The 16,251-nt window shown below is 47.4% G+C and overlaps 1 protein-coding gene and 1 long non-coding RNA gene across 2 annotated transcripts; one reads left to right on the top strand and one right to left on the bottom strand.

The window, feature by feature from the left end:
* The first annotated feature begins 8,904 nt into the window (after positions 1-8,904).
* Positions 8,905-13,577, top strand: LOC134371845 (uncharacterized). The gene is made up of 5 exons (XM_063088746.1): positions 8,905-10,004; positions 10,305-10,579; positions 10,973-11,119; positions 13,002-13,133; positions 13,510-13,577. Exons 1-5 carry the CDS (start codon positions 8,905-8,907, stop codon positions 13,575-13,577), a joined length of 1,722 nt encoding a protein of 573 aa, XP_062944816.1.
* Positions 13,578-14,959: 1,382 nt separating this feature from the next.
* Positions 14,960-15,931, bottom strand: LOC134374076 (uncharacterized). The gene is made up of 2 exons (XR_010023012.1): positions 15,753-15,931; positions 14,960-15,201 (listed from the first exon to the last, which is right to left on the bottom strand). It is a non-coding gene; the product is annotated as an uncharacterized LOC134374076 (long non-coding RNA).
* Positions 15,932-16,251: the final 320 nt, after the last annotated feature.

Genomic DNA, 16,251 nt, shown 5'->3' with positions numbered 1-16,251 from the left:
AGTTTGCCTAAAGACCCAACACAGAGGAAGCCTTTGGGGAGAGTTGGTGGGAGACAGATCCCTAATGACATCCTTTGAGCATCTGGATCCAGCAATACCTGAACATTCATAGGTCTATGCCTCTGGACTTTTCCACAGCTTGAAGTCATAAACTACATGTTCATCTTATGTAAGCCAGCTTGAATTTGGAGATACAAGAAAGAGATATTCAAGATAAATAAGTAGAATTAATGCTACACAATGTTCAGGAAGTCTCATAAGCACTTTTGGGGGATCTGAAATGAAAGTAGGTGCAATGGCTGGGGGGGGGGGAAAGAAAGTTCTTACAACAATAACAGCTAACCCTGACATAGCCAGGCACTGTTCTAATTCTTTTACATGTTTTAATTCATTTTATTCCTCAAACAACCCATGAACAGGTACTGCCATCAGTGCTATTTTAGAAGTGAGGAAACTGAAGGGCTGGGCCGTGGGCTCACTTGGGAGAGTGTGGTGCTGATAACACCAAGGCCATGAGTTCGGATCCCTATGTAGGGATGGCCGGTTGCTCACTTGGGAGAGCGTGGTGCTGACAGCAAATCAAGGGTTAAGATCCCCTTATCGGTCATCTTTTAAAAAAAAAAAAGAAAGAAAGAGAAAGAAAAGAAATGAGGAAACTGAGGCACAGATAGGCAAGAGAATGTGCCCAGTTTCACCCAAATACCAAGTGGTTGTGTCAGGCTTCGAACCCAGGTACTCTAGCTCTGGGTTTTGAGCTGACTCTTCTTACAGTGTTCAAAAGCACTTAAAATGCACAGATACCTACAAGGAAGCAAAATGTTTCTGAAGGAGCTGAAAGGCTTTTGTCACCTTTAAAAAAGAAAAACTATTTTAAAAAGCAAGAGAGAGAATGATGGTGTCCTTATCAATCTAATCATCAGGTAGAGGTTTCAGTCAGGGGTGCTGAGCCCCTTCCCATGTGCAACAAGGTCCCGTGTGCTGAGAGGTCACGTATAACTCAGGGAGACTCCCTCACAGAGCCTTCAGGGAATCCTAGACAGCCTCTCCCAAAGAACACCCAGAGAGTCTCCGCCAGAGATTCCCCAGTAGAGACCAGGAGACAGTGGGGTCCCGAGGGCAGGTTCCAGTGTGTGTGTGCCTAGCCAGCCAGTTCTCCAGGGAGAACTTCCACTCCTGACCATTTCCAGAGACCTGTCTAGAGAACCCATAGCCTGTCCAGGCTCCCACTGACCAGTGACTTTGTCCAGGCTGGCACACTTGTGCCTCCTGCAGTCAATCCAGAAGCCCAGGTATCCAGTGTAAGAGCCCTGTATGTAAGCTATACGCCCATCCAAAACACTCAGCACCAGCAGTGTTGAGACAATGCTGAAGACGAGAGACCAGCCCCGCAGGATGAACTTCCGATCCTCCTCCCAGGAAAAGAGCAGATCTGCTGGGAAAAAATAGAGTATTGGGGGCCTGGGTCATTCTCCATCACTTTGTTGCATCCTAGTCTTCCTCCCCTACCATAGCCACATCCCCATCCCCACCCAAACCTTGCCTTTCACCCTGTTCTCAATTCCCTTCCACCCACAACCATCCCCCCATCCCCACCTATAAACCACAACTTAATCCCTATCTCTGTTTCTGTCCCATCCCCAGCTGTAATGTCACCTCCAGTACCATCCACAACCCATCCCATTCCCACATTATTCTCCCCATCCTAAACCCCAAATACAACCCCAACCCTATCTCTAACTCCAAACATATCCCCATTCTCATCACCAACCCTAATGCCCAACTCATTCCTTATCTGTAACTCCATCCTAAGCCCAAACCTAATTGTTTTGTCTCCAATCCCATCCTCCAGTCCCTATTCCCAAAATATCAGCTCCATCTCCAATCTCAATCTCATCCCCTCAACTCCATCTCTGTCCCAATCCCAATCCAGGGCACGGACAACTATAACATAGGTGCCAAAGTGTGTTCATGAGGGCAAGACCCATGGTGTCAAAAGAGGGAACCCATGGTGAATGGTGCACCCAACATTCACCAAATGCCTGTGATCCTGTCAGTTCTACCCATTGTCATCTCAAGCCCCATCCCCCCATTGCTCATTTACCTCCAGCCACAATAGACTTCACAGGGTCCCTCTCACTACCAAGGACTTTCCTACCTCAGGGCCTTGACATAGTCTAGGCTACTCCCTTTGCTGAGGACACTCACCTCCCACTTTTGCCCAGTACACCCCAATCACCCTTTAGGTGTCAACTTCAACGTTACTCCCATCACATCTCCTTCTCTGAGTCCGGACCCCACACCCCCAGCCTCAGTTCTTGGTCAGGTGGCCCATTAGATGCTCCCATAGTGCAATGTATTTTTTCTTCACTGGCATACCACAGACATGTGATTAATTACTTGACTATTATTTTTTCCTACCAATCTTTCCCAACAGACCTCCATGGGGGCAGGAAACAAATATATTTTGTTTCCCTCTGTACCCTCATTGCCTGGTACAGAGCTTCTGACATTTGTTAAGTAAAAGGAGTAATGAATGAATGAATGAATGAGTGAGTGAATGGGTGAATGAATGAATGAATGGGTGGATGCATTAACAATGTTCAGTAATAATAATTCTTTTCGTGTCCTCTGTGGTACAGCTCAATGTGGATTTCAGAGGAAGTTGGGCATACGGTTTTGGAACTCAGAGAAGAGCTTCGGAAATGGAGAAAGAAACTTAGAATTAACATCAATAGCTGTGAAGTATAAAATCTCAAGAGGTTTTTATTACAATGGGCTCTAAATGCTTTTATATGTTATTCACCCATTTTGTCCTCATAACTCCTGCGAATATTATAATCTCCACTGACAGATGGGAAACAGAGGCACAGAGCAGTTAAATGACTTGCTCAAGGTCACACACAGCTGGTGAGGGCAGAGCCATGATTATAACCTGGGTTGTCAAGCCTCAGGGTCTAGGATCCATGGTCTTAACCACTATTAACTATACTGCTTTCGTACCCTTAATATATAATCTCCTACAAATCAATACAGGAAAGATAAATACTCAGTAGGGAGGTGGGTAAAAGGGAAGAATAGGCTATTCAAAAAGACAGAGATACAAAGGCCCATCATCATGTGAAAAGATGCCCAGCCTCATCACTTATCAAAGCATTGCAAATAAAAATAAAGAAGTAATAATTTTACACCTATTAAAATGGCATAGGCTGCCTGATTAGCTCAGTTGGTCAGAATACAGTATTATAACACCAAGTACAAGGGTTCAGATTCCCATACTGGCCAGCTGCAAAAAAAAAAAAAAAAAAAAAGGCATGGTGTATTAGTCCGTTTTGTGTTGCTATAATAGAAATACCTGAGACTGGGTAATGTATAAAAAAACAGAGGTTTATTTGGCTGACAATTCTGGGACAACTGCACCTGGCACAGGCCTCAGGCTGCTTCTATTCATGGCAGAAAGTGGCAGGCAGCCAGCAGGTACAAGCAGATCACATGGCGAGAGAAAGCAAGAGAGAGAGAGAGAGGAGGCACCAGAGTCTTAAACAACCAGCTCTTGTGGGAACTAATAGAGCCAGAACTCACTCATTAATCCCCCACCTAGGGAGAGCATTAATCCATTCACGAGGGATCCACACCCATGACTCAATCAGTTTCCAACACTGCCACATTGGGGATCAAATTTCCACATGAGATTTGGAGTGGACAACACATCCAAACTCCATCATTCTGCCCCTGGCCCCCCAAATCTCATGTCCCTCTCATACAAAATACAATTATTCTACCCCAACAGTCCCAAAAGTCTTAGCTTGTTCCAGCACCAACTTAAAAGTCCAAAGTCCAAAGCCTCATCTGAGACCCAAGGCCAAAATCCTTCCAGCTGTGAACCTGTAAAAATCAAAACCAAATTTATCTACTGCCAAGATACAGTGGTGGAACATACATTGGGTATACATTCCCATTCCAAAAGGGAGGAGTAGGCCAGAAGAAAGGAGAAACAGGTCCCAAACAAGTCTGAAACCCAGCAGGTCAGATATTATGCCTTAAAGCTCCAAAATAATCTTCTTTGACTCCAAGTCCTGCATCCTGGGCACAATGGGGCACCTGGACCCCCAAAGCCTTGGGCAGCCTCATTCCCACAGCTTCACCAGGTGCAGCCCAGTGGGCTGCGCTGGTGCCTGCAGCTTTTCCAGGCCTGCATTGCACGTTACCACTGGCCTTGCAATTCTGGGGTCCTGGTAGCAGGACCTGGTCCCCACTGCCTTGGCTCTACTAGACATTTCCCTGGTGGGGGCTCTCTGTGGGGTCTCCAACCCCACTTTTCTGCTCAGCATTACTCTAGTAGATGGCCTCTGTGGTGGCTCTGCCCCTACAGCAGGTCTCTGCCTGGGCCCCCAGGCTTTTCCATACATCCTCTGGAATCTGGGTGAAGGCTGCCACGCCTCCACTGCTCTCATGTCCTGCCAGCCTGCAGACTTAACACAACATGGATGCCACCAAGGTTTCAGGCTTCTACTGTCTAGAGCTGCCATAGAAACCACATTTGTGGCCACTTGAGGCAGGACTGCTCCAGCCAGAGCAGCTGGGATGCAGGAAGGAGGTTCCTGAGAGCAGCTACACCCCAGGTCTTTCCTCTGGGACAACTCAGTCCTTCTAGGCCTCAGGACCTGTGATGGGTGGGGCATACTTCCAGACTTCTCAAATGCCTTTAGGGCTTTTTCCTCATTGTCCTGGCTATTAGCACCTGGCTGCCTCACAGCCAAACTAATGTCTTTAATAACCAGTTTATCTGCTTCACCCTTGCATTTTTCTTCTGCTCTCTGCTTCTGTACCACAGGCTGCAAATTTTCAAAATCTTTACACCCTGCTTCCCTTTTAAATTCTGACTTTTACATCATGCCTTTGCCACCATAACTCAGAGTAGGCTGTTAAAAGTAACTGTGCAGCTTCCTTAATGCTTTGCCACTTAGAAATTTCTTCCACCACACATTCTGGTTCACAACTCTTAAGTCCCACCTTCCACAAAGTCCAAGGACATGGACACAATGCAGCAAGTTCTTTGCTATGGTGTAGCAAGGGTGATCTTCTGTCCAATTCCCACTAAGTTCCTCATTTCTATCTGAGACCTCCTTAGAATGGTCTTTACAGTCCATATGTCTGTCAGCATTCTGCTCACCACCATTTAACCAATCTCTAAAACTTTCTCTGGTTTTCTTGTCTTCTAAACTTTCACTAGCATCTAGGTATTTTCTAACCTGTTCCTCCAAATTCCTCCAGCCTCTCCTCAACAGCCAGTTCGAAAGCTGCATCCACATTTTCAGGTATCTGTATAGCAACATCCCACTCCTCAGTACCAATTTTCTGTATTAGTCCGTTTTGTGTTGCTATAACAGAAATACCTGAGACTGGGTAATTTATAAAGAACAGAGGTTTACTTGGCTTACGATTCTGAGACAGCTGCATCTGGCATGGGCCTCAGGCTGCTTCTACTCATGGTGGAAAGTCACAGCCAGCCAGCGGGTATAAGCAGATCACATGGCAAGAGGAAGCAAGAGAGAGAGAGGAGGTGCCAGGGTCTTTTAAACAACCAGCTCTTGTGGGAACTAATAGAGCCAGAACTCACTCATTAATCCCCCACCTAGGGAGAGCACTAATCCATTCATGTGGGATCTGCCCCATGACTCAATCAGTTTCCAACACTGCCACATTGGGGATCAGATTTCCACATGAGTGTTGGAGGGGACAACACATCCAAACTCCATCATTCTGCCCCTGGCCCCCCAAAACTCATGTCCCTCTCACATACAAAATACAATTATTCCACCCCAACAGTGCCAAAAGTCTTAGCTTGTTCCAGCACCAACTTAAAAGTCCAAAGTCCAAAGCCTCATCTGAGACCCAAGGCCAAACTCCTTCCAGCTGTGAACCTGCTGCAAAAAAAAAAAAAAAAAAAAAGGCATGGATTAAAACAATTGAAAATGCCCAGGCTGATGACAGTATTACAACCAGGCACTCCTGGAGATTGTATAAATTGATATAATATTTTTTTTTAGCAGCTCGCCAGTACAGGGATCCAAACCCCTGACCTTGGTGTTAGCAGCACCACACTCTCTCAAATGAGTTAGCCAGCCAGCCCATGATGTAGTTTTTTTTTTTTTTTTTAAGATGACCAGTAAGGGGATCTTAACCCTTGACATGGTGTTGTCAGCACCACACTCACTCAGTGAGCTAACCATCCCTATATGGGATCCGAACCCATGGCCTTGGTGTTATCAGCACCACACTCTCTTGAGTGAGCCACGGGGCCAGCCCCATGATGTAATTTTTTGAGAGGTCAGTTTGATGTCCAGAAACCGATAGAAAAAAAAATGGTACAGGCTGGCATAACTGAGATGGAGGTACCAACAACACTGTCTTTATTATTACCATTTTCACATGGGGAAACTGGGACACACAGCAGATAAATGATAGAGGTAATACAGAAACAGCCTGCTATCTGTATGTCATAGTTACTCACCCAAAGGTCTGGAATTGTCAGGGCAAAACACCCTGACTGGACTTTTTGCCAGCTGAGGCCTCATCAGCAGTGTACCTAAGGAAAGGAAAACTAAATTCACTGTTCCTAGTATATATATTAGATCAATCAATGGATGGATGGATGGATGAATACATAGAATGAGTGTGATATAGGCATATAGATATAGATCTATCTGCAGATTTTCCTTCTCCCCCTCCTGTCCTCTTATATAAATCCTACTTTTGTGTTTTCCAGATAAAATCAATTTGTGATTAGTTCTCCTTAAATATAAGTAAATCACGTATTGGAATTACCTATGTGTGCTGGAGTTATTCTTTGACAGTAAGTATCAATATTCTAAAAGTGCACACCATTTGGCTCAGAATTTCTAAGAAACTACCCTATAAAAATAATGGGAAAGCAACTAGAAACAAGCATAAAGGTCACTATAGTATGTTTGACCTAGGCACACACACACACAAAAAAAAAAAACCCTGTTTATTCAACAAACATTTACTGAGCAACTAACGCTTAGTGCTGGAAATAGAACTGTGAACCAGACAGTTACAGCCCCAGTCCTAGCCCTCTTGGAGCTTATGGATCCAGAAAGGAAGACATTACTCCTACAATCACACACATACATCAGAACCAAATGTGATAGGTGCTATAAGAGTTGGAATAATCTAAATGTTCAGCAGAAGGGGATTGGTTGAAAACACATAACAGTCAAACAGTTGGTGGCAAAGTCTGCTAGTCCTCCCCTTATGCAATAGAACAGAAACTGAACCCTTTAACTGGACAAAGTCATACCTAGAATAAAGACTATCTTTCCCAGCTTCCCTTGCAGCTTGATGTGGCAATATGACTAAGCGTTGGCCAATGGGGTATGAAAAGAAGAGGTTCATGCTCTAAAAGGGAAGGGGCTTATTACCTCCCTTCTCCCTTTCCCTGTTTTTTTATTTTGAGACCCTGTTTCAGTACCCAAATATCTCAACTAATCCACAATGGAATACCACACTTCACTGATTCTAAAATACACATTTTTTCACATTTTAACATCTGTAAAATTGGGATGCATCATACAATTGGTAGTATCTTAAAATCACCTTTGGCCATTTTTTTTTTTTTTTTGACCGGTAAGGGGATCGCAACCCTCAGCACGGTGTTGTCTGCACCACGCTCAGCCAGTAAGCGCACCGGCCACTCCTATATAGGATCTGAATCCATGGCCTCAGCGCTACCAGCGCTGCACTCTCCCAAGTGAGCCACGGGGCTGGCCCAGCCTTTGGCCATTTTTTAACATTACAACATCTGCTGAGGATGGTGTCTTAGGCTCTATGAAATGCAATGCTATGTAGCAGTTAAAATATAGTAACATGGATATTCATGTAATTAAAGACGTATAAAAGTTTGTGGGTTTTATTTTTCAAAAGATCATCACAAAAGCCAAAGGAGAGTACAGGGGAACAGTAATTTGAAAAGTCCCCACCCATCACATGCAGGAGAGGTCACACATACAGCTTGGGGTGCCTGTACCTCTGCTGACCTCTCTCAATCCTTTATCAAGCTGTGGCTGCGTCTGCCTCCTCTCCCCAGCCCCGAATTGGAGGTTTTTTGAGAGCAAGGAGCAGGCACAACTTTCTCTAGGTCCCTGAGATCCCAGGGAAAAGTGAAGGGAGACAGAGATGGAGAAGGAAGCGAGGGAACAAGGAGATATATGGAACTCAAGAAGGGAATAAAAGGATGAAGTTGATTCAAAAACGCCCTAGGAGGGGTGGGGTGAGGGGCAGGTAGGAAGAGAGAATTATAAATTCAGTTCTCAGACCTCCCAGAGACTGTTAGAATTCATCCCAGAGATGCTGTTGACCCATCCCCTGACTCAGCCCTGCCTAGTCCTGACCCCAACCTGCCCCCTCTCTGACCCTGCTGCCTCCACCCTGACCCCTCCCTAACCCCCGATTCCATCCTGGGCCTGTACTGGCCCCTCACTAATCCAGCATGACCTCTTCTTGACCCATTCCTGACCCTGACCAGTCACCACACTGTGTCCACCCTGACCCAGCCCCAGCCCCCACATCACTCACATAAGGGTGTGGTGGAGTCTGAGGCCATGACCAATATCCCAACCTCCTGGAACCCCTTCAACTGTCATGGAACCTTCCCTCAACCCCACCTGCAGGCCAGACTGAATCCCTGAGCCCTGCCTGTGCACAGCAGGAGAGACCAAGAAACGCAGAAAAAGAGAGAGATCCAAATGCCAAGGGACAGAGCTTGAGCCCCAGAGAGAAACCAGCCGGCTTCCAGGTGGCCACGGAGGTGCCCAGAAGGAGGGACTGAGGCAGTTGGCAGGCTGTTGAGTGCATCTGGGGAGTGGCCCCGCCCTGCATCTCCATATGTCCCAGAGGCCTCAATCTGACCTCCAGGGCACTCAGCCAGATTTCCTTCCAGCAGCTCCCAACAACACCCAAGCTGACACCCAAGACCCTCTGTCAACTACCTACAACCCCCGAATCAGTACCCAAGACCCTCCACCTGTTATCTACGGTCACCAAGTCCATATCCAAGAGTCTCCACAAGCTACCAACAGTCGCCGGGTCAGTATCCAAGAGCCTCCGTCATCTACCAACAGTCGCCAGGTCAGTATCCAAGAGCCTCTGTCAGCTACCAACAGTCGCCAGGTCAGTATCCAAGAGCCTCTGTCAGCTACCGGCAGCCGCCGGGTCAGTATCCAAGAGCCTCCACGAGCTACCAGCAGTCGCCGGGTCAATATCCAAGAGCCTCCACCATCTACCTACAGTCGGTGGCTCAGTGTCCAAGAGCCTCCAACATCTACCTACAGTCGCCGGGTCAGTATCCAAGACCCTTTGTCAATTATCCACAGTCGCCGGGTCAGTGTCCAAGAGCCTCTACCAGCTAACTACAGTCGCCGGGTCAGTACTGAAGAGTCTCTCCCGGCTACCAGCAGTCACCAGATCAGTCCCCAAGAGCGTCCATCAGCTACCAACAGCTGCCAGTTCATTATCCAAGGCCCCTTGCCAATTATCCACAGTCGCCGGGTTAGTATACAAGAGCCTCCACCAGCTATCAACAGTCATGAGGACAGTATCCAAGACACATCATCCATTATCTCCACTCATCACTTCAGCATCCATGCTCCACCAGTTTTCCAAAGTCACCTGTTCAGTAACCTAAGCTCTCACCCCCTGAAATCAGCTACTGACCGTAGCCAAGACAATATCCAAAACTACCCACCAACAACCCAGACTCCCCACTACAGTGGTCAAAGCCCCTTGTTACAAACCCGGGACAATGTTGATGTCCCCCCATCGATTACCCACAGCCCTGAGGCTAGTGTCGAAAGCCTTGAATCGTTATTCCGGAGCTCCCAGGAGAGTTTCAAAGAATGTGTGGACAGCTCCCAACCCAACCAAAGTCCTCTAGACAACATCCACAACTTCTCGCCAGGCAGCTCCATTTGGGTCAATTCTGGCCGGTGAGAGGCAGGGGCCCAGGCAGTAGGCCAAGTTTGGGGCTAAAATTCTGGGGGAGGGGCAACAGTCAAAGGTCGGGGACTGGAAGCATGGCTGGTGTATTAGAAACTAGACGGGTGGCAGGGCTTGGAAGCTGGACCTAAAGGCTGGCCCTCGGTGGGACATGGCATAGAGGCAAGACCTCGGGATAAAGGGCATGTAAGTTGGATATGGGATAGATAGGGTCTGAAGGCTGGACCTGGGGTGGCTGGGCAGGGTGGCTGGTCTCAGTGCTGACACTGGTGGTGGGTGGTCTGCTGCAGATTTCAGAACAAGAATAGCCACCAATCACTGCTGCCCATATGCTGGAGGCTGCTGCATGAGGCCAAGAAGATCAGCCACCGGCTGAGCCTGGCACTGAACATAGCCAGCATGATCATCCTCGGTCTCATATCTCTGGGCCAGCCCTGGATCCACTTTCAGGTGCCACTGAGGCCCCCTGGGGACCCTGCTGGTTCTCTGACCATCCCCATCAGCACCATCTTCTTTGTGGAGTGCCCTGACATCTCCTGCCTGCATGAGTACGACCAGAACGCTTGTAAGGCCTGCCCTGTCCTCACCACTCCTGGGAATCATCTCTCCACTTTATCCCAGGGACCCCTTCCCCTGTTACAGAATGGTTTGTCCCTTCTCTGGAATGGTCTTCACAGGCCCCTGGATGATCCTCACTGCCAGGATGGTCCTCACTACCCACCCCACTTCTCACTGCCCAAGAACCTGTCTTCACCAGCCCAGAGGTATATCCTCAGAGCTGGAGGTATCGCCTTCAATATCCCTTCCCTAGAGCCCAATTTCAATCTTCTTAAAATGAGAATAAATAATCTGCAAGAGAGGGGATTTGAGAATGCTCCAAGACTAACTGGTGACCCTCTCCCCCATGCTCAGAGCCTGACGACCAGTTTTGGTATTTCTGATTCTCTTCCTTCCCCAGACTTGCTGGACCTTTCCTGGACCTTCCTCCTCTTCTCCAGCATCGCCAGCATCTGCCTCTTCATGGCTCTAATAAGCATCATCTTCTTTACTAGCTCCAACCTGCCCATGCTGGACTTTTTCCTCTTCATCACTAGCATCCTAGCAGGCACGGCACTAAGATCCTTCTCCAGAGAACCAAGGCGAGGAGTACCTCACCCAGTGCCAATCATGAAACCCAACCTCACCCCCACCACACTCCAATCCCACCCCTTCCTCACCTTCATTTTCAATCCCAATCCTATCTCCTTCCAAATCTCCCATCCCAGTAAAAAATATTGACCTCCAACCCAACCCCAGCTCCAGCTCCAATACCAGCCTCAACTTCAACTGCCATCTCTATCACCAGCAAATCTCAAATTCATCCACATGCCCTTCCCTGATATCTATCCTCACCCCTTTCCCATCCCAATTCTATCTTCTTTCCAATCTCCAAACCGTCCTCATTACCACCCCCAACCTCTTCACAAACCTCAGCACCCAACTTAATCCCATGCTTAATCATTCTCACCATTTGTTTCAAATTCAATCTAATCCTATCACTTATGAACTTCAACCTCAAACTCAACCCCAGCTCATCTCCAGCCTCAACCCAGACCACAGTTGCAAACCCACCCCTGCCACCTGTGAACTCAACCCAACCTATTCCCAATGCCTTCCTCATATCTATATCCGATCCATCCCCATCTCCATCCCCAACATCAGCCTCAACCTCAAACTCCATCCTTATCACTCAAACTTCAATCTCTACCCAATACCCAACCCCATCCCAAATCCTATTCCACCACTACCACCAGCTCTGTGATTTTGCTCAAACTATTTCATCTTTCCAAGCCACGGTTTTCTCATCTGTAGAATGGGGATAAAATTTCCTACCATGTGGAGATGTAGTGAATATTTAATTAGAAAACACTGATATATGATGGTAGCTATTTAACTTTGCACAGGTCTTTACCATAATAATCCTCCCACTCCCACCCAAATAACTCAAAATTGATATTCCAATTAGAACAGTTTAATTTTCCATTCACATGGCAAATCATACTTTTAAAAGGGTAGATTTTAATTTAGAAATGAGTAGTATTATGTCCCTGTCTTTTGTAGTAATTGATTGCAACTTTCAGTTGCAACAGGAAAACATACTTGGAAAGTGATGGTAAGGCGAAGAGTAGAGAACACTCAACTTCCTGTTTTCGTGTTAATAACTGGTATTTATCGAGTTTGTCTAATAGCTATCCCTAATTGTTTAAACATAAGATACAAAGTGTAGAAAACATCTTGGTTTTAAACCATCTAAAATGAGACATTTTTCTATATGAAAAAAATCATTTCTGTCCATTCCCCCTTTTAATTAAACAGAATACACTTCCTATATTATTTTTCAATAACACACAAAAAAATTACACTATCTGTAATTTGTACTCCATTATCTGAAAAACGATCTTTTTCCTTTCGCAAATTATCTTTAATTCATGTCATCTCAAAATATCCAGAATGACTGGGTTCTTTGTCCATTGCTTTAGAAGCCCAAAACCAAAGACTCAATATAATGATAATAATGAATTCTAATCCTTGAGGTCTTACTGTGATGCCAGGAAATGTGCAATCTCAATAACTTCTCATGACGGCCCAAGGAGATGGTTCCTGTGATTTTATGCCCACACTACAGATGAGGGAACTGAGGCTCAGAGAGATGGAGTGGCTGCCCTAAGGTTAGAGACAAAGGCAGGACAAAAGCCCTGCTCTGTTGTCCCCAAAGCCTATGGTTTTAGACACTATCATTGACTAGTTAAAGACCAAGACTAGCTCTTTCAATGTCCTCTAGCATGACATTGTCAGAAGCCCATTTTCCTTCTTGTGAGTAGAGGTAGAGGGCCTGGGAGGTTAAAGAAAGTGAGGAAATAATGAGCAAGAGTCAGACAGCCGTACAACTATGGGAAGGGGTCCTCACACACCTGATTACCAGCCTTGTAATATCTGTGCTTACGCAGGGACCAGCATCATATTGGGTATCATGTTCTACCTGCTGCAGGCCCAAGAGTTCCTGCAGGAAGGAATGACCTACACCCTGGGGAGCAGCTTCTACCTGGCATGGACTGGTGTCTTCTTCTTCCTGATGACTGGTCTGGGCTGGGATGGGATTGGGTGTGGGCATGGGTTCAGGGATGCAGATAGGTATTGTGTGGGATGGGGATGGGGTTGTAGATAGGGCTAGGTAGGATGGGATTGAGGTGGGAGACAGGGTTGGGGATGCACATGGTGCTGGGACGTGGGGATGGGGTTGGGCTTGAGTTTGGAAATGGGTTGAGGACAGTGTAGGGGACGAAGTTGAGTTTGGGTTTAGGCATGGGTTTGGAGATAGGTTAAGGGATGGAAAGGAATTGGGGACGGAGTTGGACACAGGGAAAGGCATGTGGTTGGGGTTGGGGACAGGACTGGCATCTGGATTGGGCTGGTGAACTCTGAATCTCAACCCCTCTACCTTCTTCCTCTCCTCAGGTTTCTTGTCCTATCTGAATTACGTGAATTTCTGGTCCATTCTGGCAAACCACGCTGTCTGGACTTAGGACATGGGAATGACCCCACTGCTGGCCTGCTGCCATGGCTCTTTGTCAAGCACGCCAAAAACCTGATCTCTAGCTCCCACCAAGAGTCTTGTTCTTTTTCGCTCCCCTCGGACCCCCCTCAATCCAGATTAATAATCTGTATTTTTAAGTGATCTGTATTTTCCGCCTAAAATATTCTTTTATTTAGCTCAGTACTTTGGAAGCATTCTGTGTAACAGCCATACCTCTCTGAGCGTGCTTGGGCCCTCTGGGGTAGAGAGATAGGTAAGTGAAGGGACTCAGAGGTAAGGGACTCAAGGTACAAGGTCAGCAAAGAGGCTGGACCAATGGTTCCTGGCACACAGATGGTGCTCAATCAGTTTGTTGAATAGCTGATTCTCCCCAAGCCCATTGGGCTTCATCCTTTACTTTCGTGATCCCCAATAATTTACCCGTCCTGCGGCAAATTCTCCCTGCACCCACACTTCACCCTCTGCCCTTACCGGCAGCTCCTACACTACCCCATCTTTCTTTTCCCCGAAGTCCCTGAGCACAAGTCTTTTCTATCTAGCAGCCTTTTAAAGATGGTTGGGGCTAATGGAGAGTCATTTACTGAACAGGACAGGGTTGAAACCCAAGTACAAAGTCATATCATTGCCCAGATCCCCCTGCAGGGGCTCCCATCCACTTCCCTTGCACATGGTTAAGCTGACAGGTTTTGAGTGTAGTCTCTGCCACACTAGCTCTGTGGGCCACGGCAAGGTGGTGAACTCATCTGCATCTCAGTTTCCTCATCTGTAAAATAGGGCTAATGGTAATTCTTTCATCTGGATAGAATTTAACATAATGACTGGCCCACAGTATGTGCTCTTCAGTGTTTACATTGAAATAATCCTCCCTGTTGTGTCCTGCAAAAGGTTCCCAAATCTGTTCATTTTTCTTCTTTTTTTTTTTGTTTTTCGTTTTTTTTTTCTTGCAGCTGGCCATTATGGGGATCCAAACCCTTGACCTTGGTGTTATAACACTGTGCTCTAACCAACTGAGCTAACCAGCCAGCCTGTTCATTTTTAAACACAGATGGAGCTGCAACTATGTGCCAGACACTGGATCGGAAGCAGTGATCACACTAGACATAAAGTCTTATCCTTGTGGAATTGACATTACAGCAGGGAGGCAAAAAATATGTCCATAAAGAAATAGTTAGATAATGTTAGGAGATAAGTGCTATGGAAGAATAATAAAGGAGGGCAAGAGGGAGAAGTCCTGACTGTTACATAGAGTGGAGCAAGGGGCTGGGGGCACTCTATGCCAAGATGACATCTGAGCAGACATGACAAGGGAAGAAGAGAGCCACGTGGATTGAGGAAAAGAGTTCCAGGCAGAGAGGACAGTAAGTGCAAAGGTCCTGAAGTAGAAATTTACTTGGCATTTTCCAGGGACACCAGGGAAGCCAAGGGAGAGAGAGGAAGGAGATAAGGAAAGACAGGGAACAGAAAAGCCAGATCACTAGGAGCCACCGTCGGCCACAGTGAGGACTTTTTACTCTGGAGTGAGTCAGAAGCCAATGATGGAAATGTCTCATTTTCTTAAGAGAGGAATTTTAGGTCACTTCCTTATACTTCAAACCATGGAGGGAGTCTTCTCACTAGAAGGAAGAAAACAACCCAAATAACCAGGGGAACGCGCTACAAAAAAAAAAAAAAAAAAAAAAAGTCGATTTACGCGAAGGAATAATTTTTCATTGTTTAATGAAATAATTCTACATGTAGTGATGTGGGGAGACTACTTATAAAACAAATTGGAGTGAAAAGGTTTTCTTTACCCGTGTGTGCGCGCGCGCGCACCTGTGGCCATAAAGTAAAAAGTCCGCACCAAACTGTTGCCAGCGGCAACCTCTGGTGAATGGGTTTGGAGTAGAAAAGTTTCAATTCTTACCTTCGAAAAAAACCTTTCCAATCATGTTAGTTGAAAGACACTCCTGGGATCTCCAACCCCACCAAGGACCCAAGGACCCAAGGACCCAAGGACCCAAGGACCCAAGGACCCAAGGACCCAAGGACCCAAGCCTCAGGCCATCTAAACTGGCGAAGAGCCCCAAACACAGGCCTCTCTCAACACCAGGGTCCAGGCCCCCAGCCCCGTCTTCTCCCAAACAGAGGAATCCTGACCCCCGTCCCTCCTTCCCGCCCCTGCGACCCTTGCAGGCTCCGCCTCTCGTCCTACGCCACGTGAGCTCCTCCCGGGCCAGGTCGCCTTCAGTCTCCACGCGGGCCGGCCGCCGCCCTGCGGCTGGGACCTAGCGTGGGGTCCGGCCTTTCGGCGTGGGCCGCGCCCCTGCATCCCAATCCGCGTCCCTGCGGCGACGGCCATTCCACTTGCTGCCCCTCTGGCCCCGCCCAGCCTTGGGTCCTTTCTCTTCACGGCGCTGTGTGGTGCTGTCCTCAGAGTTGCCTGATGCACATGACCAGACAGCCGTTCCCCATATGTCCTGGCTCTTTTTGCCCGCCCCAGACACAACGTCTCCTGACCTGTTGAGGAAGTTTCAAGGAGGAGCAGGTATTACTTCCTTCCTCAAGCACCGAGGAGGGGTTTCCCACACAGGCTCGCGCACTGGAGGTCTCGGGGCGGAGCCCGGACTGGCCCGCGGGGCGGGCCTCGCGAGCGGCGCGCGCGGTGAAGCCGGACGCGTTGTAAC

Source organism: Cynocephalus volans, chromosome 3 (genome assembly GCF_027409185.1).
Source record: "Cynocephalus volans isolate mCynVol1 chromosome 3, mCynVol1.pri, whole genome shotgun sequence".
Taxonomy (NCBI): Eukaryota; Metazoa; Chordata; class Mammalia; order Dermoptera; family Cynocephalidae; genus Cynocephalus; species Cynocephalus volans.
This window is presented reverse-complemented; position numbering and strand designations above follow the sequence as displayed.

What these genes read in the sequence shown, in the direction of transcription:
- LOC134371845 (XM_063088746.1), top strand. Translation starts at nt 8,905, where the DNA reads ATGTCCCAGAGGCCTCAATCTGACCTCCAGGGCACTCAGCCAGATTTC. An exon ending in TGAGTACGACCAGAACGCTT is followed by an intron (nt 10,580 to 10,972) that starts GTAAGGCCTGCC and finishes TTCCTTCCCCAG; the next exon opens with ACTTGCTGGACCTTTCCTGG. An exon ending in CTTCTTCTTCCTGATGACTG is followed by an intron (nt 13,134 to 13,509) that starts GTCTGGGCTGGG and finishes TCCTCTCCTCAG; the next exon opens with GTTTCTTGTCCTATCTGAAT.